The 27,139-nt window shown below is 41.7% G+C and overlaps 1 protein-coding gene across 2 annotated transcripts in view; it reads left to right on the top strand.

The window, feature by feature from the left end:
• Positions 1-27,139, top strand: part of btbd11b (BTB (POZ) domain containing 11b) — a 138,555-nt gene that overhangs the window by 81,299 nt on the left and 30,117 nt on the right. For both annotated transcript variants that reach the window (XM_052474818.1, XM_052474817.1), the window contains exon 2: positions 14,909-15,058. In XM_052474818.1, coding sequence (XP_052330778.1) covers positions 14,909-15,058 — 150 coding nt within the window. The remainder of the gene's footprint in view (positions 1-14,908; positions 15,059-27,139) is intronic.

The raw sequence follows: 27,139 nt of genomic DNA, 5'->3' as shown, positions 1-27,139 counted from the left end.
CGAATTTCTTCAGCCTCCTGAGGTTGAAGAGGCGCTGCTGCGCCTTCTTCACGACGCTGTCAGTGTGAGTGGACCAATTCAGTTTGTCTGTGATGTGTATGCCGAGGAACTTAAAACTTGCTACCCTCTCCACTACTGTTCCATCGATGTGGATAGGGGGGTGTTCCCTCTGCTGTTTCCTGAAGTCCACAATCATCTCCTTAGTTTTGTTGACGTTGAGTGTGAGGTTATTTTCCTGACACCACACTCCGAGGGCCCTCACCTCCTCCCTGTAGTTTACCTTAAAAATAAAAGTCTCTCAATGAATACAAATAGTGGAATCATGCCATAATGGAATAGATCGTGCTAAACGAGTTTGGAATGTTCTTCTATAAATTTAACAAAAGACAATAATTTGTTAATTTGACAAAAATCTGTTGAAATCACACAGGACATATTAGACTTTAGAATTGCATTGGAGGCATACGTATTTCACTATACAGCCTTAGCTATGGATTGTGGATCAATGACATGGGATATCAGACTACACAGTGACACCCACTCTGAAACCACTATGAATTGAACCACATTTATTGCACCAGTCAACCTGCTATGTGTATTAAAAACTATTCCAGAGGAAAAACAATACTGCTTGGATGTTTTGGAGCCTGATAACTCTTGAGGTGGACTTTGGGAAAAAAGCACTTGGGTATTGAGTAGACTGATACCCCATTTCATTGATCCCCAATCCTTAGGTAAGGCTGTACAGTGCAATATGAATGTCAATATGCACAATAGGCTGACTGGGGAGGTGATTTCCCGCAATAAGAGCTGTGAAGCTAATATTTGCATAAACTATTTACAGTTGTTTTCTGTGGGTGTCACTGAGTAGACTGATACCCCATGTCATTGCCTCACATTCCAACACTCCAAACTTGTTTAATAACATGATTCCGCCAATTGAAAACTTCTGCATCACTTTCAAAGAGGGACCTTTATTTTGAAGGTGAACCGCAAATTAAACTTTTGTGGCTAGCTTCACAAACACATAACCCCGTCCGGTCAAACCATTCGAGCCAGATGAAGCTAGCTGGCTGCTTATAACGTTAGTTTTGGGTAACCGGGTTAAGTAGCTGGCTAGCTAGTTATTTCAATAGGAGAACAACAAGTGGCTACCTAGCTAATACTTACATGGGTTCCTTAATCATTGCTAAGAATATTGAAAATGACTGTTTCAGCAAGGGGCAAAAAAAATCATCACCTTGTTAAAAGTCCACGTTATCGCAGAAATGACCTCAACCGCACCAATACCTGGCAGTTTTTTTTTGTATGGTCATAACGTTTATTTTTTTTTCATGACGTTTTCATCCCAAAAACGTTTCTTACGTGGCGTGGTTATATAGTAATTGTTCCAGCCCTATTGATATCGCTTGCACAGCAAGGTGTTATGTTATGGAGCGTGGTATGTGCTTGTTTGTGTGTGTGTGTGTGTGTGTGTCAATGAGAAAAAGAGAGGGGCAGGATGTGTGTGTGAGAGAGAATACAAAATAAATGCAGGAGGATGAGGGCTTCTTCTGATGTAGATTTATGTAGATTGCAGTGTGTGAATAGGGTTTATATGTTCTCTTACCATATACATGAGAGGTAGAGGGATATGCCTTGAGTATAAAGAAACTTTGAGGGAATTACTTTTTTATTGTGCCTCTATCCAGTTCTCATTTCTAACTCCATTAACCTTTGACGCCTGCGTATGATAGAGGGGAGAGGTAGAGAAAAGGAGATGAAAAGAGACATGAGAAGAGGAGAGGAGAGGAGAGGAGAGGAGAGGAGAGGAGAGGGAGGGAGGGAGGGAACACCATACTGCCCATTTTCTGACACTATCACAGAGGAGCATCTGACACCAAACAAATGAATCTCTTCCTGTCGTGCTCATCCCAATCTCACATTTCAGCACATGTGGTCTTTCTAGCGAGTCACCGGACCATCCCCTCTGATTGCTATCTCCTCCTGGCAGGATTCCTCTCCATTGTCGACCCTGAGCTATCTGCTCTGACATTTAGTCAATAGCAACACGGTATAGCAGAGGAATAATCAAGAGGTTGGACATCTGTCATGATATCAGACTGTTAAATAGCCATCACTAGCTGGCCTCCGCCCAGTACCCTGCCCTGAACTTAGTCACTGTCACTAACCGACTTAACCCTGCACCTTAGAGACTGCTGCCCTATGTACATAGACATGGAACACTGGTAACTTTAATAATGGAACACTGGTCACTGTGGTAATATTTACATACTGTTTTACTCATTACAAATGTATAATACAGTTTCTAGTCAAAGCCATCCTATTCAACTATTGATGTACATACACTATTCTATCCTATGTATTCTTCAGATATACTGCATATTCTATCCTATGTATTCTTCAGATATACTACATATTCTATCCTATGTATTCTTCAGATATACTGCATATTCTATCCTATGTATTCTTCAGATATACTACATATTCTATCCTATGTATTCTTCAGATATACTACATATTCTATCCTATGTATTCTTCAGATATACTACATATTCTATCCTATGTATTCTTCAGATATACTACATATTCTATCCTATGTATTCTTCAGATATACTGCATATTCTATCCTATGTATTCTTCAGATATACTACATATTCTATCCTATGTATTCTTCAGATATACTACATATTCTATCCTATGTATTCTTCCGATATACTACATATTCTATCCTATGTATTCTTCAGATATACTACATATTCTATCCTATGTATTCTTCCGATATACTACATATTCTATCCTATGTATTCTTCAGATATACTGCATATTCTATCCAAATAATGTCCATAATGTCTACACATCCCATCACACATATGTATGTATATGTACTCCTGACTCTGACATTGCTCATCCTAATATTTCTATATTTCTTCATTAAATTCTTTACTTTGAGATGTGTGTACTGTTAGATATTACTGCACTGTTGGAGCTGGGAACACAAGCATTTCACTACACCCTCAATAACATCTGCTAAATATGTGTATGCGACCAATAAAATGAGATGTGATTTGAAATTATACTGTTCCTTTAGGAGTTTCTCCTTTAGGTCCTAGGAGAAAATCCAGCAGGATCGTTCACATTCATATTTTAGTATCATGCTGTAGTTACTGCCCTGGTTTCTTTTCATGCTGGGTTGGATGAGTAGACCTACTGAGTGTCATTTTAGACTTTAGCACTCAAGCTCCACCGCCACAAGGATTCTATTTCCATTGTTCGTTAAAATTGAATTTAAAAAACAAACAATTGTTTCGCATTCGTATTTTATTCTCATATACAGCATGGATTCAAGTGGGACTTGAATGGTCCCAATGTTAACAAGCGTCTGGATATGATGTCTTCCGTGTACAATGACCCAGAGGAAAATATCCCCCTGCAGCAAAACTCATTTTATGAAATTAGTCATATTTTTAATTGCACCAGAGCCTCTGGAGCAATATGAGCAATTACTATAGCACAGTGTTGTGTTAAATATCGTAAAATGTGTTGCAAAGTGCATTTGTCGACGATTCATTTGTCCTTGCAAAGACATATGTTCTAGTCATCAGGACTGTGATTTTATATAACAACGCCTTCAACACCACACACACAGGCACGGACACACACACATCCTGCCCTTTGTCCACTCTGATAAAACAGATGGGGTTGATGTCAAGTGAAGGAATAGCCAGGACAGATCTAGCTGTATCTGCATGCTTTGGGATAGATACAGTCACAGAGGAATGATCGGAGCATAGTACCCGCTCAGTGACTTCCTTCTTGTTCTCTCTCTGCTGCCTCTGATTGCTAGCATTGTCTGGAAAGCATCCTGCAGGGAGCATGCGACTCATGTATATTACACGCAGGGATATTACCCTTGACAGAAGAAATGGTATAAAAAGAGGTGAATAACAGAAAGCAATTTAGCTATTACCTCAGGATAAAATAACAGGGCTTACAGAAGACGATTTTTTTTCTCAGATTGGAGGGAATTGCGTAATGCAGGTTGGGGTTGTGTCCCTGTTGTGTGTCAATCAGACCTCATCCTTATTTTGTGTGTGTGTGTGTGTGTCAGTATCATGACGCTCATGGTTTATCTCAGGCTGTCAGCTGTCTCTGTGTGATGCCATCCACCCGGGGCTGTGGCCAATCTGCTCAGGGGCCTGGGATTGCTCTGTTCATTCTATCTGTCAGCCTCTCTATCGCTCTACCCGTCAGTTATCCTTCAGTCAGGCACAGTTACTTACGCATGCACACACACACCCAGGACCAGTCATTTAATATAGATACAACTCGTTTGTTTTGCGTTCTCATTTTGAAGATGAATAGCTAGTTACAGGAGATGCAATGACGTATTGATTTCTCGCAGAAAAGTCATGAGATAACCTTCTCGCAGAAAAGTCATGAGATAACCTTCTCGCAGAAAAGTCATGAGATAACCTTCTCGCAGAAAAGTCATGAGATAACCTTCTCGCAGAAAAGTCATGAGATAACCTTCTCGCAGAAAAATCATGAGATAACCTTCTCGCAGAAAAGTCATGAGATAACCTTCTCGCAGAAAAGTCATGAGATAACCTTCTCGCAGAAAAGTCATGAGATAACCTTCTCGCAGAAAAGTCATGAGATAACCTTCTCGCAGAAAAGTCATGAGATAACCTTCTCGCAGAAAAGTCATGAGATAACCTTCTCGCAGAAAAGTCATGAGATAACCTTCTCGCAGAAAAGTCATGAGATAACCTTCTCGCAGAAAAGTCATGAGATAACCTTCTCGCAGAATGTTGTTCATTGAAACAGACAGGATATCTCATCAACATGCTGTCAAGAGGTAGTCTGGCCCCCCATATCTGTTTACTCCGTCTTGCCAACTGTGATGGCCGTTGTTTGGTGTGACAATGACCATGGGAGTTGGCAAGAAAGCACAACCAGATGTGGAAACAGGCTAGTCAAGATGAGAGAGGAAACTAGACGAACATGCTTTGGGTGAATGGTGTACTAGGATCAGACAGTATGGAAGTATAGAGAGGCTTTCCATCTATGTCAATTGTTCGTGACGCCATAACTATTGGAATCAAATGGCTGGTGTGTTGTTAAATGACTGTCTATATATTCCTTAGGAATATAAATTGTTACACATGTATGCAATCTCATTTCCTTTGCCATTTATGTCGGCATAAGGGCATATTGGAAGTTCCTTTTTTCAGTGCTAAACAATTCCCCCAAATTCTGTTTCTTTCCTAGCCCTTTATACACTGAGCAGTAGGGGAGTTTTCAAATGTAATGGAAATTGTACTGGCTTGCAAACGGTTACAAAGGACTGAATGTATTCTTCATTCGCATGGCTCTCTCCAGGCGGCAACCCACTCCTCCAGTGCAGCAAGGTTGAAAGAGGCAGACAGCTTTGAATCCTCGACAGGTGGAATTCATGAGTTTTGTTGATGCGTGTTTGTGCATTGTGCAGGTAGTCCCTTTGTGTGTGTCTGTGTGAGATCCTGGTTGGTTGAAATTTAAATGGAAGTTTCAAATGAACGCGTTACTGTAAGCAAAAACTATACATTCTTCTCCTTACTGGGATGTATAGACTACTACTATGCACAGTTTGATGCATAATTCTTTCTGTGTCGTAGTCTAAATGTCTTTGTGCGTGTGCTGGCATGCATGCGCATGTGGTGTGCATGCATTTGTGTGTGCATACATATGTGCGTGTGCTTGCGTGTGAATGTGTGTGAGCTTGTGCACGTGTGTATGTACAGTATGTGCGTGTTTACAATATGTGTGTGTGACTGATAGCGTGTTGAAATGCTCTCTCCCTAGACCGTGTTCTATTACTTATCCAAGCAGACACGTGCAGAGTGTGTAGAGATGTGTAGAGATCTTTTCTCCCAGGGCATGTGTGATCTATCTCCGTCAGAGTGGTTGTAACCTCCAACTCCAAACACATTCCTGGGGCTGGTACAGTACTAACCCATTAAAGATTTGTGGTCGGTGGCCGTCATAGACCGTACTGTGGTTGCTGGGTATCCCAGGCGAAGACCATACACCAGCACTTGTACAGTCATCCCAGGCATCTGTCCCTCTCCTCTCCTCTAACTCAGATCCAACTCTAGACATTTCACTCACAGCTGTATTTCTACCACTACAAATATCAACGCATGAGAGAGACTAAAGCTGTCATCTACTGCACTGTATGTTCTGTTTTCCCTTCTCTCTTAATTTCTACATCACTGTTTCTCAGGCTAGCTCCATCATGTCTGATCCCTCTCTGTATACATATGGCCACCATCTGTTCTGGCAGGGCGATGTCGGAGCCCAGAGTGGGCCAGCTCCGTATCCCACTGGAGACCACGTGCAGTATCAGGGTTAACCCCTTACAGACATACACTATATACCTATATACATGTATGTGGAAGCCCCTTCAAATTAGTGGATTTGGCTATTTCAGCCACACCCGTTGCTGACAGGTGTATAAAATCAGGCACACAGCCATGAGATCTCCATAGACAAACATTGGCAGTAGAATGGCCTTACTGAAGAGCTCAGGGACTTTCAACGTGGCACCGTCATAGGATGCCACCTTTCCAACAAGTCAGTTCGTCAAATTTCTGCCCTGCTCGAGCTGCCCCGGTCAACTGTAAGTGCTGTTATTGTGAAGTGGAAACATCTAGGAGCACGTAGCGTGTAAAAATTGTCTGTCCTCGGTTGCAACATTCATTACCGAGTTCCAAACTGCCTCTGGAAGTAACGTCACAAACCTAAGGTCACCATACGCAATGCCATGTGTCGGCTGGAGTGGTGTGAAGCTCGCCGCCATTGGACTCTGAAGCAGTGGAAACTCGTTCTCTGGAGTAATGAATCACGCTTCACCATCTGGCAGTCCAACAGATGAATGTATAGTGCCAACTGGAGGAGGAATAATGGTCTGGGGCTGCCCTTTCCTGTTTCAGCACGACAATGCCTCCGTGCACAAAGCGAGGTCCATACAGAAATGGTTTGTCAAGATCGGTGTGAAAGAACTTGACTCGCCTGAACAGAGCCGTGACCTCAACCCCATCGAACACCTTTGGGATGAATTGGAACACCAACTGCGAGCCTGGCCTAATCGCCCAACATCCGTGCCTGACCTCACTAATGCTCGTGGGTGAATGGAAGCAAATCCCCGCTGCAATGTTCCAACATCTAGTGCAAAGCCTTCCCTGTAGAGTGGAGGCTGTTATAGCAGCAAAGGGGGGACCAACTCCATATTAATGCCCATGATTTTGGAATGAGGTGGTCGACGTGCAGGTGTCCACATACGTGATACAGTACAATCTGTTGGGCCATATAAAATCTGTTACATTTTTTGCCTGATTACGATTTTTTCCTGAATTCAGTTTTCTCTGGGGTTTTTTCCCGGTTTGAGTCACACATTTCTAATAGAAAAACAACCAAATTGGATGTTCTATGTCCACAACAATGATTAAACCACATCAGAAAACTACTTTTGGTGTCTGGGTAAAAACTCTACGAAATGTTAATTTGTGTGTGTAGATACCCTTGAAGAGACTTGCTTTGGTTAGAGGTGTTTCTGTAGCACACGTGGTTGCAAAATTGGCTAAACAAATCACCACAGGATGTATGCAAATAATGATGATATCATTCTGCCAGGTAGGCATAGAGTACTTTGTAGCTAGTTAACATTGTTTTTGGGAATGCTTTTCCATCTACCAGTCATTACATTAGCATCATCGCTAACGTCTTCAGAAAGTGGTAGACAAACGTGCATAAACAGACAGGGCCATTCCTGCGCCATTGCCTCTTCAGAAAGTTTAAGGAAAACACTTATTCATTTTGTTAATGTCTTATCATAATCTTGGGCAAATTATTATTATTAGTATAATTTTTTTAGAATATTACATTCAGTACGTTTAGTAGATTTCCTACTACGTTCAAAACATTTTGGAATATTGTTGAATTATGTTTTAATGTCTGGATTCTGTGATTTCGTCCGCGTTCTCAGCGTCATGGATTTTATAGCGCCCTGAATCTGCAAAGATGTAAAGGTAGAATAGTAAATACTCTGTCTCTTTCTCTCTTTTCTATGTCTTTCTCTCTCTCTACCGTATTCTTCTTTTTTCATGTGTTTTTACATATAGACATTTCTCTTTCACTCACTCTCTTTCTCTCTCTCGCCCTCTCTATCTCTTTATTTTGTTCAAGTCACATGAACAATTCACATTATTACAAGTTACATTATTCATCTTCAAAATCCCCTGCAACATTGTGCACAGTACACAGAGCACATAGTGACTTAGCAGACAGAAAGTTCTCTATTTCAGTGTCGTCCCTGCTCTGTGGAGAAACCTAGGGAAACTAGTCCCATGGACCTGCAGAGTTTTCTGGGGGAGAACCAGGCTCTGTGCATCCCTCTAAAATAGATTTAAGTGCAGGGTAAAGCCACATCGAAGTCACAACTCCAACAGTCAAGTCTGGGAAAGTCAGAGAGGCAGGGCCTGTTCCTGCCCCTGCATGCTAGGCATTCAGCCCTACAGACAGGGGGCGGTAGAGATAGACAACACAGCTAGGACAGTTATGACTGCATTGGCATGTGATATTACTTCTTCAAATGATGGGGAAAGTCAAACTGCATACTGTAATGGTGCACCTCAGCCTACTGTAGTAACCGAGCTCTGTTCCCGCTTTTCTCCCTACATTTTGGTTGTTGTTTTTCTTCTATTAAGCCTATATAGTAGCTCAAGATAGATGTGTGCTCATAACATTGATTACTTCAGCAATGAGTTCATAGTCAATGTTTCAGTGACATCGACAAAGTAAACAGTAATCGTTTTTTTAACATTTAAAAGTTACTGTAACTACTATGTACTCACAGTTGCAGTAGAACAGACTCAGTGTTCCAAACCATTGCTTTTAATGTACCAGATCTTTTCTATGAGGCTGTATGAGACTGTCCACTTTAAAACAACCCTATTATTGAGTACTACGCATTCATCATAGAGAGATGGGGGGGCTCCTGTATGCATAAATGTATTCATCCTTCAGTAAAGAGTGGCTTGCCTGGAGGATCTCTCTCTCTCTCTCTCTCTCTCTCTCTCTCTCTCTCTCTCTCTCTCTCTCTCTCTCTCTCTCTCTCTCTCTCTCTCTCTCATGCATTAAACCTCATGACTCAGTTGCTCACACATGTGGATTATTTGAATAGCAATAGCAGTCACTTGGCACATGTACACTGTTAGAAAAAAATGGTGCTATCTAGTATAGAGGTCGACCGATTATGATTTTTCAATGGCGATGCCGATTATTGGAGGCCCAAAAAAGCCGCTACCAATTAATCGGCCAATTGTTTTTTTGTATTTTTTTGTAATAATGACAATTACAACAATACTGAATGAACACTTATTTTAACTTAATATAATACATCAATAAAATCAATTTAGCCTCAAGTAAATAATGAAACATGTTCAATTTTGTTTAAATAATGCAAAAACAAAGTGTTGGAGAAGAAAGTCAAAGTGCAATATGTGCTATGTAAGAAAGCTAACCTGAACCAGCAACACAACGACAACAGCCACCATCGAAGCAGCGTTACCCATGCAGAGCAAGGGGAACAACTACGAGAAGTCTCAGCGAGTGCCGTTTGAAACTCTATTAGCGCGCGCTAACTAGCTAGCCATTTCACTTCGGTTACACCAGCCTCATCTCGGGAGTTGATAGGCTTGAAGTCATAAACAGCGCAATGCTTGACACACAACGAAGAGCTGCTGGCAAAACACACGAAAGTGCTGTTTGAATGAATGTTTACGCGCCTGCTTCTGCCTACCACCGCTCAGTCAGATACTTAGATACTTGTATGCTTGTATGCTCAGTCAGATTATATGCAACACAGGACATGCTAGATAATATCTAGTAATATCATCAGCCATGTGTAGTTAACTAGTGATTATGATTGATTGTTTTTTTATAAGATAAGTTTAATGCTAGCTAGCAACTTACCTTGGCTTACTGCATTCGCGTAACAGGCAGTCTCCTTGTGGAGTGCAATGAGAGAGAGGCAGGTCATTATTGCGTTGGACTAGTTAACTGTAAGGTTGCAAGATTGGATCCCCCGAGCTGACAAGGTGAAAAACTGTCGTTCTGCCCCTGAACGAGGCAGTTAACCCACCGTTCCTAGGCCGTCATTGAAAATAAGAATGTGTTCTTAACTAGTTAAATAAAGGTATAAAAAAAATATATTAAGAAAAAAATCAGCAAATCGGCACCCAAAAATACAGATTTCCGATTGTTATGAAAACTTGAAATCGGCCCTAATTAATCGGCCATTCCGATTAATCGGTCGACCTCTAATCTAGTACCTAAAAGGGTTCTTCAGCTGTCACCGTAGCTCCCAAGTGGGGCAGCGATCTAAGGCACTGCATCTCTGTGCAAGAGGTGTCACTACAGTCCCTGGTTTAATTCCCGGCTGTATCACAGGTAGGCCGTCATTGTAAATAAGAATTTGTTCTTAACTGACTTGTCTAGTTAAATAAAGGTTAAATATATATACATAAATATATATTAAACCCTTTGAAGAACCCTTTTTGGTTCCAGGTACAACCTTTTTGGTTCCTTTCCACAGAGGGTTCTACATGGAACCCAAAAGGGTTCTACCTCAAACCAAAAATGGTTCTACCTAGATCCAAAAAGGGTTCTCCTATGTGGACAGCCGAAGAACCCTTTTGGGAACCTTTTTTTGTAAGAGTGTAGTTAAAGGCAAATAGATGCAAAGGCAGAAATGTATTTTTCAAATGCCTGGTTTTTCAAACCAATAAAACTCAATGGTTGGATAGGTGATACCCTGCAGTTATTGGATCCCACTGCTGCCACCAAATGTCAGAGGGACCTCTGTCATTGCAAAACAGAATCCTCTGTCATTTGTAAAACAACAACTTCAGACAATACAAGTTAATTATCTGCTCTCTGATGGGTGGCTGAATATTGCCAGGTTTAATCCACAGCACAGTGACAGGGACATCATCAAGAGAGGAGTGCTGGCATGGCTTTTTGTCACGCACAGAGAGAGAAAAAGTGTGTACTGTATTGTGGTTGTGGCTGGTGTGTGTGTAAGAACACAAGCAGTTTTTCCCTGCAGGCTGTTGCTTCACTGGTTTGCATTAGAATGCAGTGAGTCACCTTGCCACAGCCAAGCCTGTGAGCAGCCTACACTTGACTGTCAGCTGGTGCTGCACCATCACTGCATGATTCTACACCCTGCGTCATAGTAACGTCAAGGAAGTTACTGCCAAAAGCTCATTTGCACATTTGCAAGGTGTTTTTCAAGCAAACACTCCTACATATAAATCAATTAATACATTGGAAAATTGCATGCTCAAAAACTGAGGAAACCACGTTTTTTGCTTCAGGACATTGATACAGGTCTTTACTTTGGCCAAGTTTCACAGTAAACAACTCTCTAGAGCCCGTTGGTAATCCTGACTTTTCAATGATCTTCTGAGTAAAGCCTGTCCAGCTCCAGCAGAACTGTGTTGGTCTGACTGAAGGATGGCCAAGGAATGGAGAGACAGACAGAGGGACCCGAGAGAGAACAGGAAGGAGTCTTAACTCGCTCATCAGTATGTCTGGCCCTTTTCTCTCCTTCTCTTCTTCCCTCCAGTCTCAGGTCTGGCACAGGCTGGACACCCATGGGCTAAGTGGATGTTCAGGTCATGTCCTGCATGTTGTGGTCCACTGGGAAGAGGGTGCCAGCCAGCACAGCCAAGCTTATGCCTTGCCTACCCCCCTTTTTCTCTAAAAACAAAGCGAGTCGCACACTCCATATGTATAACCACCCAGTAATTTATTGGATAATTCTTTTAAATTTTTATCCCCAATTTCAAGCATTACCCACCTAACCAAGGTGTCAGAGGAAAGACCATTCAACTGGTGACAGCCTGCAGGCACCTGGCCCAACACAAGGAATTGCTAGGGCATGATGAGCCAAGTAAAGTCCCCATGGCCAAACCCACCCCTAAGACAGATGACACTGGGCCAATTGTGCACTGTTCTATGGACCTCCTGACCATGGCTGGTTGTGGCACAGCCCAGGAATGAACCTTGGTCTGTAGTAACACATCTCACACTGCGATGCAGTGCCTTAGACTGCTGCCCCACTCGAGAAGGCCCTATACTTTAGTGTTTTTGGAACTCATAGCATCCCCCTGAGTCCTCTTGGGGTTGCCTTTTCTAGGTTTTAGTGCATGATACTAGACACTTACCCCCATACAAATGAGGCTGTTGTTACTCTCCCCACACAAATGATTGGTGTGTTGATAAATCACTGCACGTCAAAGTTGGAGGAACATGTGGGAGCCTAACAGCTCTCCCTGAGATCCCCATTTAGCTAGGTACTGTATATAATGGTGTGAAAGTGCTGGCAGGCGAGGGCGAGGGCGCGGGCGCGGGCTGGGGAGATGCCAGGACAGCCCCACACTGCTTTAAGTGCTTAAAGCTGGATTACCTGGCGCTTCGCACACGCTGCAGTTAAAGGGGCCACATTGTCATCTAGAACGATATTAAAGAAGGTGTTTCAGAGACATCCATGATATGCCCAGGTGGTTGTTGAAGGAAAATTGGTTGTTTCTTTGCCATTGGTCTACTGTAAGGTAGCCTGGTCCCAGATCTGGTTGTGCTCTATTGCCAACACCTACAGTCATTGTCACGATTTGCACAAACAGATCTGGGACCAGGCTACCTGTAAAGGGTAGTACCAACCAAGGCATTGGTTGGTACTGTAAAGTTAGGTTTGATTGGTGCTGCATCAGACATCTGACCCTATCCTAATATAGCAGATGACTGGGTCTAGTGTCCTTTATTAGAGGGACATGTGTTTGTACGTGGTCCAAGGTAGTGTACCTGACTGAGGTGTACAATGGGAGGGGACACGGATACTGAATAGTGCACTGTGGCTCTGCATCACACAACACCTGTTCTACCTGCGTCACGGCCCTCCATCTCCATGGTGACTGAGTTTGATCAGTTCAATATTCTGACCATCGCGACCCTGAAGGAGAAAAGCAAAAAAATAAGAAATGTTTGGACTCTCAAAACAGAGGCCTCAGATAATTTAATATGTGTAACACATTAGTCTAATCATGTCCAATGGGTCAGAGGAGGATTACTAAATTCCCTTAAAGCCTGTTTATTCCTTGGAGACTGATGACTAGTGTACTGTATACTGCAGGGCTAGGCAGCAAGTCAATTGAATTAGCTGCATATTGAGAATGAGGAAGTGTTTGAACCAAAGCTACTTTCCCCTCTGCCTGGGGAGAATAGAGCCATTGGTTACAGACATTTTTTAAATTTGACACACTGCAGGTGTGAGTGGTGAGTGGGGGGGAAGCAGTAGCAGCACTGCGCTGCTGTGGAAAAATATCAAATGTGGAAGTCTGAAATGGGACGGAAAGCAATCTGCCTCATCATCCCCTGAGCAGGAGAGAATGACTAATGTGCTTTGTGGCAGCAGCCATGATGAAACTGCCTCCACGATATTAGTTTAGGTAGAACACTCCATCTGAGCCAAACTGAAGAGGGATAGTTACAACATAGAAATAAGCACATACCCCGATATCTGCAGAGCTAAATAGACGTATTTTAAATGAGGAACTATAATTTAACATGGCCACCTGATGGTTCAAATCTTAATAAAGAACACAATAAGCAAGTGTGGAATCGTGATAAAGCAAGGTGTCTCACGGCCATGATGGAAGTCGACATGAATAACCAGAATGGATCCACAAAAACAAGAAAAGCTAGATTTTAAAACTGGCAAACACTCTATTCATTATTTTACATCTATTTACCGCTGAGCTGCGCTTAAGAATGCCTCACAACAAGCATCTTGAATTGAAAATGGCGGACGGAGACAGGGAGATAACTATCACCAGCAGTCTACCCCCTTCCTGAAATAGACATGCATACATATCAGTTGGTAACCGGATTGGGTCATACCAACTCACTTCACTAGAGTGGAGACACTATCTCTCTAAAATACATCACAGTAGCCGTAATAAATGCGATGGCATTCCAAATCCAACTGCCGCACAATCAACCAACTGAAAATAAAACAGAGCTCTTACATGTACAGCATATTATCAAAGTAACAAAATAGGAAGAAAGTAAACCCCTGTGTCCTAATTGGCGCCTTTAAACTGGGTATGAATAGCACCCAATCCAGCGCGGACGAAGCATGATAGCAAATGTTTGGACAGAAATTCGGCAACAGGTAGAGTTTACCTGGTAGACAGTCAAATCAAAGCAGGCACCATCCCGCATCGTAACAAATCATCTTAGAACCTTTTTTTTTCTCTTTTTCTTTCTACGCAATAATATTCTTATGAAGCACAGGCAGTCAAATGTGACATATCTGAAATTTAGTCTATCCTCTCCCTGCTCCAATGCCTCGAGTTGTAAACAACAAATAATTACACCCTATCTAATCGACAGAGACTGCCAGGTGTTGTTCCTCACACACAGTGACTGCTTGCGTAGACAGAAACACAATACACTCCTCAATGTCCCCTCCACAAAGATGGCTGACCATGAGCTTTGGGCCAAACCGTTCACCTGTTGTAGTACAGTACAAACTGACATATTTAATGAACATTAGGCTTTCCTGCGATGGAAAAGTCACTTCTCCTCAATAAAAAAGTACCCACTTGTGCTGTATTATTCTTCCTGCATAGGATTATTGTAATTTTCTAGTTTTAGCTTATTTTCCATTTTGTGATCCAATAAGTATTGATCCATCATGAGACTGTCTACTGTTTTTACGCATTTGTCTGTTCTTAACCATCTCTCTCTCTCTCTCTCTCTCTCTCTCTCTCTCTCTCTCTCTCTCTCTCTCTCTCAGGTGTGCTAAGCCTACCAGAGAGCCTGACTCTGCATCGGGACCAGCAGCGGTCAGGGAAGAGTGGGGAGGGCCATGCCTACAGTCAGTCGGAGCTGCGCTCCATCGAGCAGTGCCTGCTAGCCACACGTGTAGGCAGCATCTCAGAACTCAGTGAGTACACTCAGACTTAGATTGGGTTTTTACACTACTTTTTACATATGTTGTGTTTATGTGCGTGTGTGGTGTGTGGGGGGGTTAGCATGTTAGAGTTAGCCCACTCAGGTCTCACTTTACCCAAGCAGAGAAATTACACATGAAGCATCCATGAAAATATGATTTGCCTTTCAAGATGTACCAACAGAAGTCCTGATAACGAAGTCAATGTCAGAGTATTTAAAATCGATGCATTATTCAAACAATTTAAGGAGATTTACATATGCTTTCAGGATCACTATGAAACATCTGTCTTCTTTCCCCATGTTGAAATCTGTTGTAAGTGTTTTTGAATTCTAATGTGTTTACATTTTGTGTTTAATGTGTATTTTATATTGTATTATTCAGGGCACATTTGGAAAAGAGACCGAGATCTCAATATGTCTTCCCGGTCAAAATACATCTTCTTTTCTTTTTTTAAAATAAAATAAGATGTAGGTATCAAATCCAAGCTTATTGGTCGCTTACACACGTTTGCAGAGAAATGCTTGTGTTTCTAGATCCAACAGTGGAGTAATACCTAGGAATATATGTGTTTATGGGTCCCATTATGCCTGGCGAAAACCCAAACACTGCATTCCACAGTAAGAACCTTAAACCAACGGTCAAGCATGGTGGTGCTAGTGTGATGGTTTGCAATGCTTTGCTGAATCGGCACCTGGACGACTTAAGGCATAGAAGGAACCATGAATTCTGCTCTGTATCAGTGAATTCTACAGGAGAATGTCAGGCCATCCGTCTGTGAGCTGAAGCTGAAGTGCGGCTGGGTCATGCAGCAAGACAATGATCCAAAACACACAGTCACATCTACATGAAAATGGCTAAACAAGCATCACATTTTAAGTTTGGGAATGGCCTAGTCAAAGTCCAGACCTAATCCCATTTGAAATGTTGTGGCAGGACTTTCATGCTTAAAAACCGACAAATGTTGCTGAGTTAAAACAGTTTTGCATGCAAGAGTGGGCTTAATTTCTTCCACAGTGATGTGATAGACTGACCAACAACTACAGGAAGCATTTGGTCACAGTCATTGCAGCTAAAGGTGGCACAACCAGTTATTGAGTGTAAGGGGGCAATTCGTTTTTCACACAGGGGAATTAGATGTTGCATAACTTTCTTAAGTAAATAAATAAAATAAGTATCATTTTTTTTGTAATTTGTCAACTCAGGTTCCCTTTATCTAATATTAGGTTTTGGTTGAAGATCTGAAAATATGCAAAGATAGAGAAAATCAGAAAGAGGGCAAATACTTTTCCCCTTCACTAAATCAACTCATTGGCCACCTCGTTCACGAAAATGGTTCACTCCTACAGACAGTGATTCACATGGCCTTGGCTTGCTATATAAAGCAGGCAGACAGGCATCGAGGCATTCAGTTACCTTTCAAATGAACTTTCAAATGGGCAAAATGAGTGACCGAAGCGACTTTGAGCATCGTATGATCGTCGGTGCCAGGTGCCGGTTCCAGTATCTCAGAAACGTCTGGCCTCCTGGGCTTTTCACGCATGAGAGTGTCTAGAGATTTGTGCAACAAACAAAAAACATCCAGTCAGCGATAGTCCTGTGGACGAGAAACAGCTCGTTGATGAGAGATCGAAGGAGAATGGCAAGAATCATGTAAGCTAACAGGCGCGCTACAAACAGGAGTGGGAAGAATGGCATCTCGGAATGCACATCTCGTCGGTTCTTGTCACGGATGGGCTATTGCAGCAGACGACCATTCTGAAAAAACCTTGACTTGAATCCAGGTTCCTGTTGGCAGAGTCAGGATTTGGCGTAAGAAGCATGAGTCCATGGCCCCATAATGCCTGGTGTCAACGGTACAGGCTTGTGGCGGTGGTATAATGGTGTGAGAAATGTTTCATTGGCCTGAAGAATTCAGGATGTTCTGGAGGCAAAGGGGGGTCGTACCCAGTACTAGATGGGTGTACCTAATAAATAAACTGACCACTGAGTATACGTATGAACATACATATAAAGTGGGTGAAAGAGTATGTAAATCAAATTAATACACTGAACAAACACTTGATCGTAAAATTTTCAAAGATTTTACTGAGTTACAGTTCATATAAGGGAAAAAAATCATTTTGCAGATGCTCTTTTCCAGGGCAACTTCCAGAGAATACATTTTCATACTGGTCTCCCACGGGAATTGAATCCACAACCCTGGCATTGCAAGCACCATGCTCTACCAACTGAGCCACACAGGACCTGTCAATTTAAATGAATTAATTAGGAAAAAATCTATGGATTTCACATGACTAGGAATACAGATATGCATCTGTTGGTCACAGATACCTTTTATAAAAAAGTAGAGGCGTGGATCAGAAAACAGATCTCCTTCGAGTTGATCAGGCTGTTAATTGTGGAGTATTGTCCCACTCCTTTTCAATGGCTGTGCGAAGTTGCTGGATATTGGCGGGAACTGGAACACACTGTCGTACACGTCGATTCAGAGCTTCACAAACATGCTTAATGGTTGACATGTCTGGTGAACATGACGAACTGGGACATTTTCAGCTTCCAGGAATTGTGTACAGATTCTTGCGACATGGAGCCAGGCATTATCGTGCTGAAACATGAGGTGATGTGCATTCAAATTGCCATTGATAAAATGTTGTTGTATTTGTTGTCCATAGCTTATGCCTGCTCATACAATAACCCCACCTCCACCATGGTGTACTCTGTTCATAATGTTGACATCAGCAAACCCCTCGCCCACACGACACCATACAAGCTGTCTGCCATCTGCCCGGTACAGCTGAAACTGGGATTCATCCGTGAAGAGCACACTGCTCCAGCGTGCCATTGGCCATCGAAAGTGAGCATTTGCCCACTGAAGTCGGTTACGATGCTGAACTGCAGTCAGGTCAAGACCCTAGTGAGGTCGACAAGCACGCAGATGAGTTTCCCTGAGATGGCTTTTGACAATTTGTGCAGAAATTCTTCAGTTGTGCAAACCCAGTTTCATCGGCTGTCCGGGTGGCTGGTCTCAGACGACATCGAAGGTGAAGAAGCCGGATGTGGAGGTCCTGGGCTGGTTCCACTGCCAATTCTCTAATAACTGCTCAAGTGGACATTCATGCAGTCAGCATAACAATTGCACACTCCCTCAAAACATGAGACATCTGTGGCATTGTGTTGTGTGACAAAACTGCACATTTTAGAGTGGCCTTTTATTGTCTCTAGCACAAGGTGCACCTGTGTAATGACCATGCTGTTTAGTCAGTTTCTTGATATGCCATACCTGTCAGATGGATGGATTATCTTGAAAAAGGAGAAATGCTCACTACAGGGATGTAAACAAACTTATGAACAAAATTTGAGAACAATAAGCTTTTTGTGAGTATGTACATTTTCTGGGATCTTTTATTTCAGCTCATGAAACACGGGACCAACATTTGACATTTTACCTTTCTATATATTTTTTTGTGCCTTCAGAAAATATTCAGACTTTGTTACGTTACAACCTTATTCTAATATGTATTTTAAAAAATGTAAAAATCCTTGTCAATCTACACACAATACCCCATAATGACAAATCAAAAACAGGTTTTGAAAAATGTTTGAAGAAAAAAATATATATATATCACATTTACATAAGTATTCAGACCCTTTATTTAGTACTTTGTTGAAGCGTGCAGCAGAGATGGTTGTCCTTCTGGAAGGTTCTCCAATCTCCACAGAAGAACTCTCGAGCTCTGTCAGAGTGACCATCGGGTTCTTGGTCACCTCCCTGACCAAGGCCCTTGTCCCCCGATTGCTCAGTTTGGCTGGGTGGCCAGCTCTAAGAAGAGTCTTGGTGGTTCAAAACTTCTTCCATTTAAGAATGATGGAGGCCACTGTGTTCTTGGGAACCTTCAATGCTGCAGAAATGTTTTGGTATCCTTCCCCAGATCTGTGCCTCGACACAATCCTGTCTCTGAGCTCTACAGACAATTCCTTCAACCTCATGGCTTTGTTTTTGCTCTGACATGCACTGTCAACTGTGGGACCTTATATAGACATGTGTGTGCCTTTCCAAATCATGTCCAATCAATTGAATTTACCAACGGTGGACTCCAATCAAGTTGTAGATGCATCTCAAGGATGATCAATGGAAACAGGATGCACCTGAGCTCAATTTCGAGTGTCATAGCAAAGCGTCTGAATACTTATGTAAATAAGGTATTTCTGTTTGATTTACTGTTTGAATTACTTAATCCATTTCAGACACCTGAAACCCCACCTCTTTAAGGAATACCTAGGATAGGATATGTAATCCTTCTCACCCCCCTTTAAGATTTAGATGCACTATTGTAAAGTGACTATTCTACTGGATGTCATAAGGTGAATGCACCAATTTGTAAGTCGCTCTGGATAAGAGCGTCTGCTAAATGACTTAAATGTAAATGTAAACAAAATGTGGAAAAGACCAAGGGGTCTGAATACTTTCCGAAGGCACTGTATATGTTTTTGTAAAAACCTTTTCCACTTGAGAATAGTGAGCTGATGTATAATGATCTTAGGCCCATACACAGTACTGTATCTCTTCCCCTGGCATTTCAAAATACTGTAGTCATTCTGCCATTTTTAGGGTGAGTGAGTGGGCCCTTAATTTGAAGAGACACACCGTTCAGTCTGAACGGTGTGTCTCTGAATGCTGAATGCTTGTCTGAATGCTGAATGCTTGTCCTCAGCGAATTTCATCTGACTTAACCGAGAAACGATATGTGATGTCCAGAAGTGCGGCAGCCTCTAGTCTCGTCAGTGTAGATATATAGAGCCATGTCATTCTAAGAACACAAGCAGAAAGGCTCTAATGCAGTCTCTTTCAGATGTTCGGTTGACGTTTTGCCAACGTTGTTATTGCATATGACACAATGAGAGACCCAAAGCACCCTGTGTGTCCAGCGTCAACACATCATCAAAATGAACACTGATCCAATTCTCTTTTGGATCAGAATGGAGTCCCAGTCCCCAGCGTACAAAGCGCTAAGCCACATCAGCAGTGCTCTGTACATGGAGTATTGATGGGTTCACTCCGGGACTCATTCAGCTCTGTTGACACTACAAATACAGTGATGCAGCCGCGGCGGCTAAGGATGCCTCTCGATGCGTCTCAAGCTTGTTTCCAAAGATAATATTAGCGCAGGATGTTTATCTTGTAAATAGACCGGATGACTGTAAAGCATACAGTATTTGCAAAGTTCAATCTGCCAAATGAATCATGGACAAAAGCAGAAATGTCAGCAGACTAGCTATCAGACTGTCAGAGAGAGAGAGAGCGGGAGGGAAAGGGAGAGGAGAGAAGAAACACAGATGAATGCATCTCAGATTAGTTTAAATGTAGCTAAACTGCAGCAAAGCCAATTTGCATATCCCAGGTACAGTGTTTTTCCAACGGTATTTAATGTCCATTTAAGAGGTATTGATTGTCCTCTCTCTTAGTACTGTCTTATTTCTTTTGTATTAAATCCACGTTAGTGTATTTTAAATGGCAGTCTGTCAAAGTGCCCACAAAACGGGCTTTCGTCTCTGACATGATTCAACAATAACACAGAGAATCATCTGTCAATCATTGATAAAATGAGGTAAAGTTAGCTAAATCCTCCTCTGAAGAGAAATTGATCATGAAATTCTGTACATTAAACAGCAATGGCCTCCTATTCTTGGAAATGTCAATAGCAGACAGCTGAGGATATCCTATACTCAGCACACAAGCTATTTTCATATGGAAATATATACAGTAGATACAACCACTAGGTGAAAAGTACCTCAGGAAGAAATGTCAAAATTATGACCTCAAGTGATTGCTTTTTCCACCACCAAAAAAAGAGATGGATGTAGTAGTACTGAATCCCAGCCAGCTGTCTGCACTGGCACTCCCAGTACTTCTCACAACTGGAGACCTCAGAGTGTGACTGGACCGCCACCTGCAGTGAAGCATCACGCCAGGTAGAGGCAGCAGGCTGAAGAACATTAAGTCATGAAAATATTTGTTTTTTTAGACAGTGACAGATTTAATAGTGTAGTATAGTCGGTTAGGTAGAAAGGGGCTCTTACTGTGTGAGTAATGAACTGTAGCAAAGGCCTGAGAGAGTGGGATCAGTGGGGTTGAGGTGGGCTTCTGTGGGGGTGAGACCTCCACACGAAGAAGGTACTGGTGACCCTGTCCCCTGCATGGTACATACCGGTCGATTCTCTCAAATTGATTATTTGGATAGCAGAGCACAGCTGGTCTTAGGGTTGTTGTGACTAGGGCAGTCAAATTCCATGTGATCATTTAGTCACGGTAATTAGGCTTCTCCAAGATCTGATGCTTTTGATAGTCATTAGTAGCCTACAAAACCTGCCTGGTACTCAGCACTCTATTGGCCTTCTAATCACTCTGACATCAATGCAAATGTGATTGTAAATCTAATAAAAAATTCATGAGAGCCCATGAGCTCATGAGTGATGGCTTCTATTAAAAAGAGGAGGATCCCATCAGCTTTCTATAGGCTAGGCCTACTTTCCTAATACTAAGCACATTGCTTCTCTTTACAACAGGAGTATAGCCTATCTGGCTGGCATGAAAATGAACCACGGGAACAGCATTTAAGTCCATAGATTACATGTTTTTTTTCAAGACAGGTGTATGATAATGGTCCATTCTAAATCAAAACAAATTTCACACATATATATTATTTAGTACATGTAAAGACAAGTTTCAATCAACAGTCTGAGGGGTGACAATATTAGCCTATAACTTGTGAATGATATATATATATGAATAATGCCCAGCTTGTGTGCAGTAAGGCAAGAAACAGCTTATGTAGCCTAGCCTGTAGGCATTACTGGCTGGCAAAATGTTATAAGTTGCCACCAAAACCGAGTTCCAACCAGGCATTCTACATTCAAAACATGCTGTATTCAATGTTGATGTCATCATATTCAAAAGTAAATGTGTTTTTATCATTTAGTATATCACCATGGCAATGGGTTTCAATAAACACTGGCTCTTATCAACCATTCTAATTCCAACATTCTACCTAATTGTTTGGTTTGATTGTGTGATGTCATCATGTCTTAATGTAGTTGTAATTTCATGATGTCATATAAAAAAAACATTGCCCATGAAGTACAGTGACTAGATTGTATTGGAATGACATCAAATCCAAATGTTATTGTATGTTAGCCACCCAGAACCATCATGGCAGTGGCGTTTGCAATCGATATACTGTACTGCCCTAGCCCGGGTTCCATTCTGTTTCTGTTCTCTTGCTAACACCATGCTGGAATTGTCATGTTTGGCATTTTAAAATTCATCACAGGACATACAGATACATCAATATCAATCCCAGGCCTTTTTCTATCATTTTTATTTGTCCTGATGTCACAGTTGATGAAATCAGTATGTTGGTCCTCTCTGTCTTCCAAGCATTGATTTATAGCAGAGCTCTGCCTAAGTGCAGGTTGTCCACAGTTCACACTGCTAATGGCCTTTCACAGAGGAAGAGAGAAGAGAGAGAGCGAAAAGGGCAACCAGTGAAGAACATACACCATTGTAAATACAACCCATATTTCTTGTATTTTTCCTTTTGTACTTAAAATATTTGCACATCGTTACACCACTGTATTTGAAATGTCTTTAGCATTTTGTAACTTTTGTGAGTGTAATGTTTACTGTTCATTTGTTATGATTTATTTCACTTTTGTTCGTTATTTATTTCACTTGCTTTGGCAATGTCGACATATGTTTCCCATTCCAATAAAGCCCCTTGAATCAAATTGAATTGAGAGAGCAAGTGTTATGTTGGGAGTTACGAGTCATACCAGGACATTGGTCATCTTCTTGCAGTATGTAAAGCCAAGACCTCAACAGTCAGCAGTGGACCTTACTACTATGCGTAGATCCCTGAAGGAAATTGTTTTGGCAGAAGAGTGTCATTGCACTGTAGGATTTGTCATCTGTGCACTTGAGCACTGGAGGTTGCTCTGACTGAGAATGTTCTGGCATTCTTCCTGTACTGTACACACAGGCACAGATAAGCAGCAACATTCTCATCTTGATAATATCATTATGTTTGTCAGCTGTACTGTCAAGATAGCAATCACTCCTCTCTTTTCTTTTAATCTTCTTTTGATCTCTAATAGGCAGAACCATCTGTTGGTTAATCACATGTAGGAATTTATGTCCTGGATCCCTCTCTGCTTGCACTCAATGCACTGTGTGTGCTTCTATTAACTCTCCTCCAACAACATGTTGGTGTGTCTGTATCTGCATTCAGCTGCATGCACTAATAAAATAATAACAATCATTTGGTAAGTGCTTATATTTTACATTGTTTCACACAAGTGTGAATTGTAAGCTTGTGTGAAATGGAAATGTGTTCATCTATGATCTATAGCGCTGTGGCATGGTGATTTTAGGTCTCTGAGGGATTCACAGACAGACCCAGCGCTAGGTCACTCTGTTCCCTTCTCAAAGCCTGCAGTATGACTCCTCAGCCCAAGAGCATTTAAGGAAGGACTGTAGTCTGTGATGTAGTGGTGCCCATGATGACTAAGACCATTTATGATGATGAGCTCTGATTTACTGTACTGCAATGTTTTCTTGATTCTGGCAAATCAAAACCACAGTTTAACCTGTTATGTTCCTGTGCTTCTGTCAGAGCCTTGGAGAGAAGCGTCCTGGACTTACACAGGCCACTCACAATTAAACACGATCTTGGCTGATTGACAGCAAATCCTCCAAAATAGCTGTGATTTCACCTGCGCAAATTTGTAGACTACACTACACATTCTCCAACTGCAAAGACCAGATCTGATTAGAAGTTGTAGACAAACTATAGCCAATGTCATTTCAAATTTTTATCTAGCTAGTACTGGTAAATGAATAGTTTAGTCATGGCTCCAGTGAGACGTTCTCAGCCCCTACCCCATTAAATAGTCATTACACATCACGCTTGAATGAGGGCTTGGCTGTTATGTGGGCACTGAATAGCTGTTAACTGACCCCTCAGATGCCAACACTCATAAATCCCACTTGTAAATATAAGCAGTGCGATTGTACTCCTGAGAAGTTATCTTTTGATGAGAGAGCCTCGGCCTGTCGATGAAGGGGATGGTACCCTGTAGAACACTTGAAAAAAAGCATTATGATTAGACTAGAACTATCTCTAGCCTGTCTGTCTCCTACTTCGGTGCTCATTGTTGATGTAAAGAATGAGCTTTGGTTGGATGAGATATTGATTACTAGCAGTGGCTGGAATCCCATGAATAGACTAATGGCATTGTAGACTAGTTCTGGAGGCTAACACAAAGGACAGTCCAGTGTTCATGGTGAAATGGTAGCTCTTTTATTAGAGGACATGACAAAGCTAGCAGATTCTCCTAGTTTCATTATTTCCATCTGAATCTGTATTTGTATTTAGTTGGGATCCTCATTAGCTAACGCTAGCGCCAAGGCAGTAGCTACTCTTCCTGGGGTCCAAACACCTTAAGGCACTTACATTACATATAAAACACAAGATAAAACAGTACATCATATAACATTATTACACCACTACACATTTACAATACAAAAATGTATAATACCACCATACAACAATATTACAATGTACGTGTGTATAGAATGCGTATGCGTGTCTGTACTTTTGTATGTGTCTCTTCACAGTCCCCGCTGTTCCAGAAGGGGTATTTTTATCTGTTTTTAAAAAATCTGATTCTACTGTTTGTATCAGTTATCTTATGTGGAATAGAGTTCCATGTAGGTATGGCTCTATGTAGTACTGTGTGCCTCCCATAGTCTGTTCTGGACTTGGGGATTGTGAAGAGACCTCTGGTGGCATGTTTTGTGGGGTATGCATGAGTGTCCGTAGTTTAAACAGACAGCTCGGTGCATTCAGCTTGTCAACACTTCTTACAAAAACAAGTAGTGATGAAGTCGATCTCTCCTCCACTTTCAGCCATCTGTAGCAGATGGGTGGTTGTTTTACTGCACTTCTAGAAGAAGCTCATTGTCTGTGAAGCCTATGGCACTGTGCTGTGCCAGACAGTATTGCTGTTGGGTTGTTGGGTTTAGTAATCTCAGTCCTCAGCCCGACGCCTGCCTGCCTGCCCGCCCGCCTGCCCGCCACCCCGTTCCAGGAAATGTCACATGCCAGCGTCAATAAGAGATGAGAATGGCTATTACCCCATCGCCCTGAGCTGCCCACCTCAGTCCCCGCTCCTTCCACTACACATGAGGACACTATTAGCCTGGTTGCCATCTCTGTTCAGCTATTACATTCCACTGCTTGCCACTCCTGTCATTTGTCAAGGAGTGAAATGTTAGCTAAAAACCAAGACTAGGGCACTATTACACTGTATTCCCATTTGTACAATTAGTGTGTGTGTGTGTGTGTGTGTGTGTGTGTGTGTGTGTGTGTGTGTGTGTGTGTGTGTGTGTGTGTGTGTGTGTGTGTGTGTGCGCGTGTGTGTGCAAGCTTTTATGCATGCATGTGCAATGTCATACTGTTCCATACAATGCTGCACTGTTTCTCTTATCAGTCGAGCACTGACATCTTCCAGGTCTGCTGGCTGGAAGATAGACTGTTGATTCCAAGCATCCAATTCCCCCCTTTTAGTGATGCCTCCACATCTCTTATTGTCACGGCAAAATTGAATCTTGGCAGAAGTCAAGCCGCACAATTATGATGCTAAACAAGCCGTTTGTCTCTTTGAATGACTGTCCCCATAGAAGCATCCCTTTATTTGTACAACTGCTACTTGTTGTTTCCACTGAATGAGTTTGGTGAGAAATAGATCCTTCTGAAAGAACACTCTTTAGTCTTTAATTGAATGCAATGTGCTGTGATTGGAACAGACCCTTATGTGTGAATGTGAAACCAATGGAACGTGCCATTACAGTATTACTTGGTTGACAAAGACTAGCACAATGTCATTCTATATCAGAAAAATATACAGTATGTTTGTCTGATGCATAATAATATTATATACATAAGATGTGTTTTTCTGTTGTATACAGTACCAGTCAAAGGTTTGGACACACCTACTCATTCAAGGGTTCTTCTTTTCTTCTTTTTTTCTACATTGTAGAATAACAGTGAAGACATCAAAACTATGAAATAACACATATGGAATCATGTAGTAACCAAAAAAGTGTTAACCTCTTGAACCTCTGGGGGCAGTATTTCATTTTTGGATGAAAAACGTTCCCGTTTTAAACAAGATATTTTGTCACGAAAAGATGCTCGACTATGCATATAATTGACAGATTTGGAAAGAAAACACTCTGACGTTTCCAAAACTGCAAAGATATTGTCTGTGAGTGCCACAGAACTAATGCTACAGGAGAAACCAAGATGACATTTCATACAGGAAGTGAGACAGATTTTTGAGGCGCTGTGTTCCAATGTCTCCTTATATGGCTGTAAATGCGTAAGGAGAGAGCCTACACTTTCTGTCGTTTCCCCAAGGTGTTTGCAGCATTGTGACGTATTTGTAGGCATATCATTGGAAAATTGACCATAAGAGACTACATTTACCAGGTGTCCGCTCGGTGTCCTCCGTCGAAACTATTGCGTAATCTCCAGGTGCGTGCATGTTTCCAATTTGAACAGAGGAGAAACCAAACTGCCACGAGTAACTTATCATCGAATAGATATGTGAAAAACACCTTGAGGATTGATTCTAAACAACGTTTGCCATGTTTCTGTCGATATTATGGAGTTAATTTGTAAAAAAGTTTGCGTTGTAATGACTGGATTTTCGGGGGTTTTTCACAGCCAAACTTGATGAACAAAACGGAGCGATTTCTCCTACACAAATAATCTTTTTGGAAAAACTGAACATTTGCTATCTAACTGAGAGTCTCCTCATTGAAAACATCCGAAGTTCTTCAAAGGTAAATTATTTTATTTGAATGCTTTTCTTGTTTTTGTGAAAATGTTGCCTGCTGAATGCTAGGCTTAATGCTATGCTAGCTATCAATACTCTTACACAAATGCTTGTGTAGCTATGGTTGAAAAGCATTTTTTGAAAATCTGAGATGACAGTGTTGTTAACAAAAGG

Source organism: Oncorhynchus keta, chromosome 22 (genome assembly GCF_023373465.1).
Source record: "Oncorhynchus keta strain PuntledgeMale-10-30-2019 chromosome 22, Oket_V2, whole genome shotgun sequence".
Lineage (NCBI taxonomy): Eukaryota > Metazoa > Chordata > Actinopteri > Salmoniformes > Salmonidae > Oncorhynchus > Oncorhynchus keta.
Note: the sequence above shows the minus strand (reverse complement) of the source record. Positions and strands in the feature narration are given on the sequence as shown.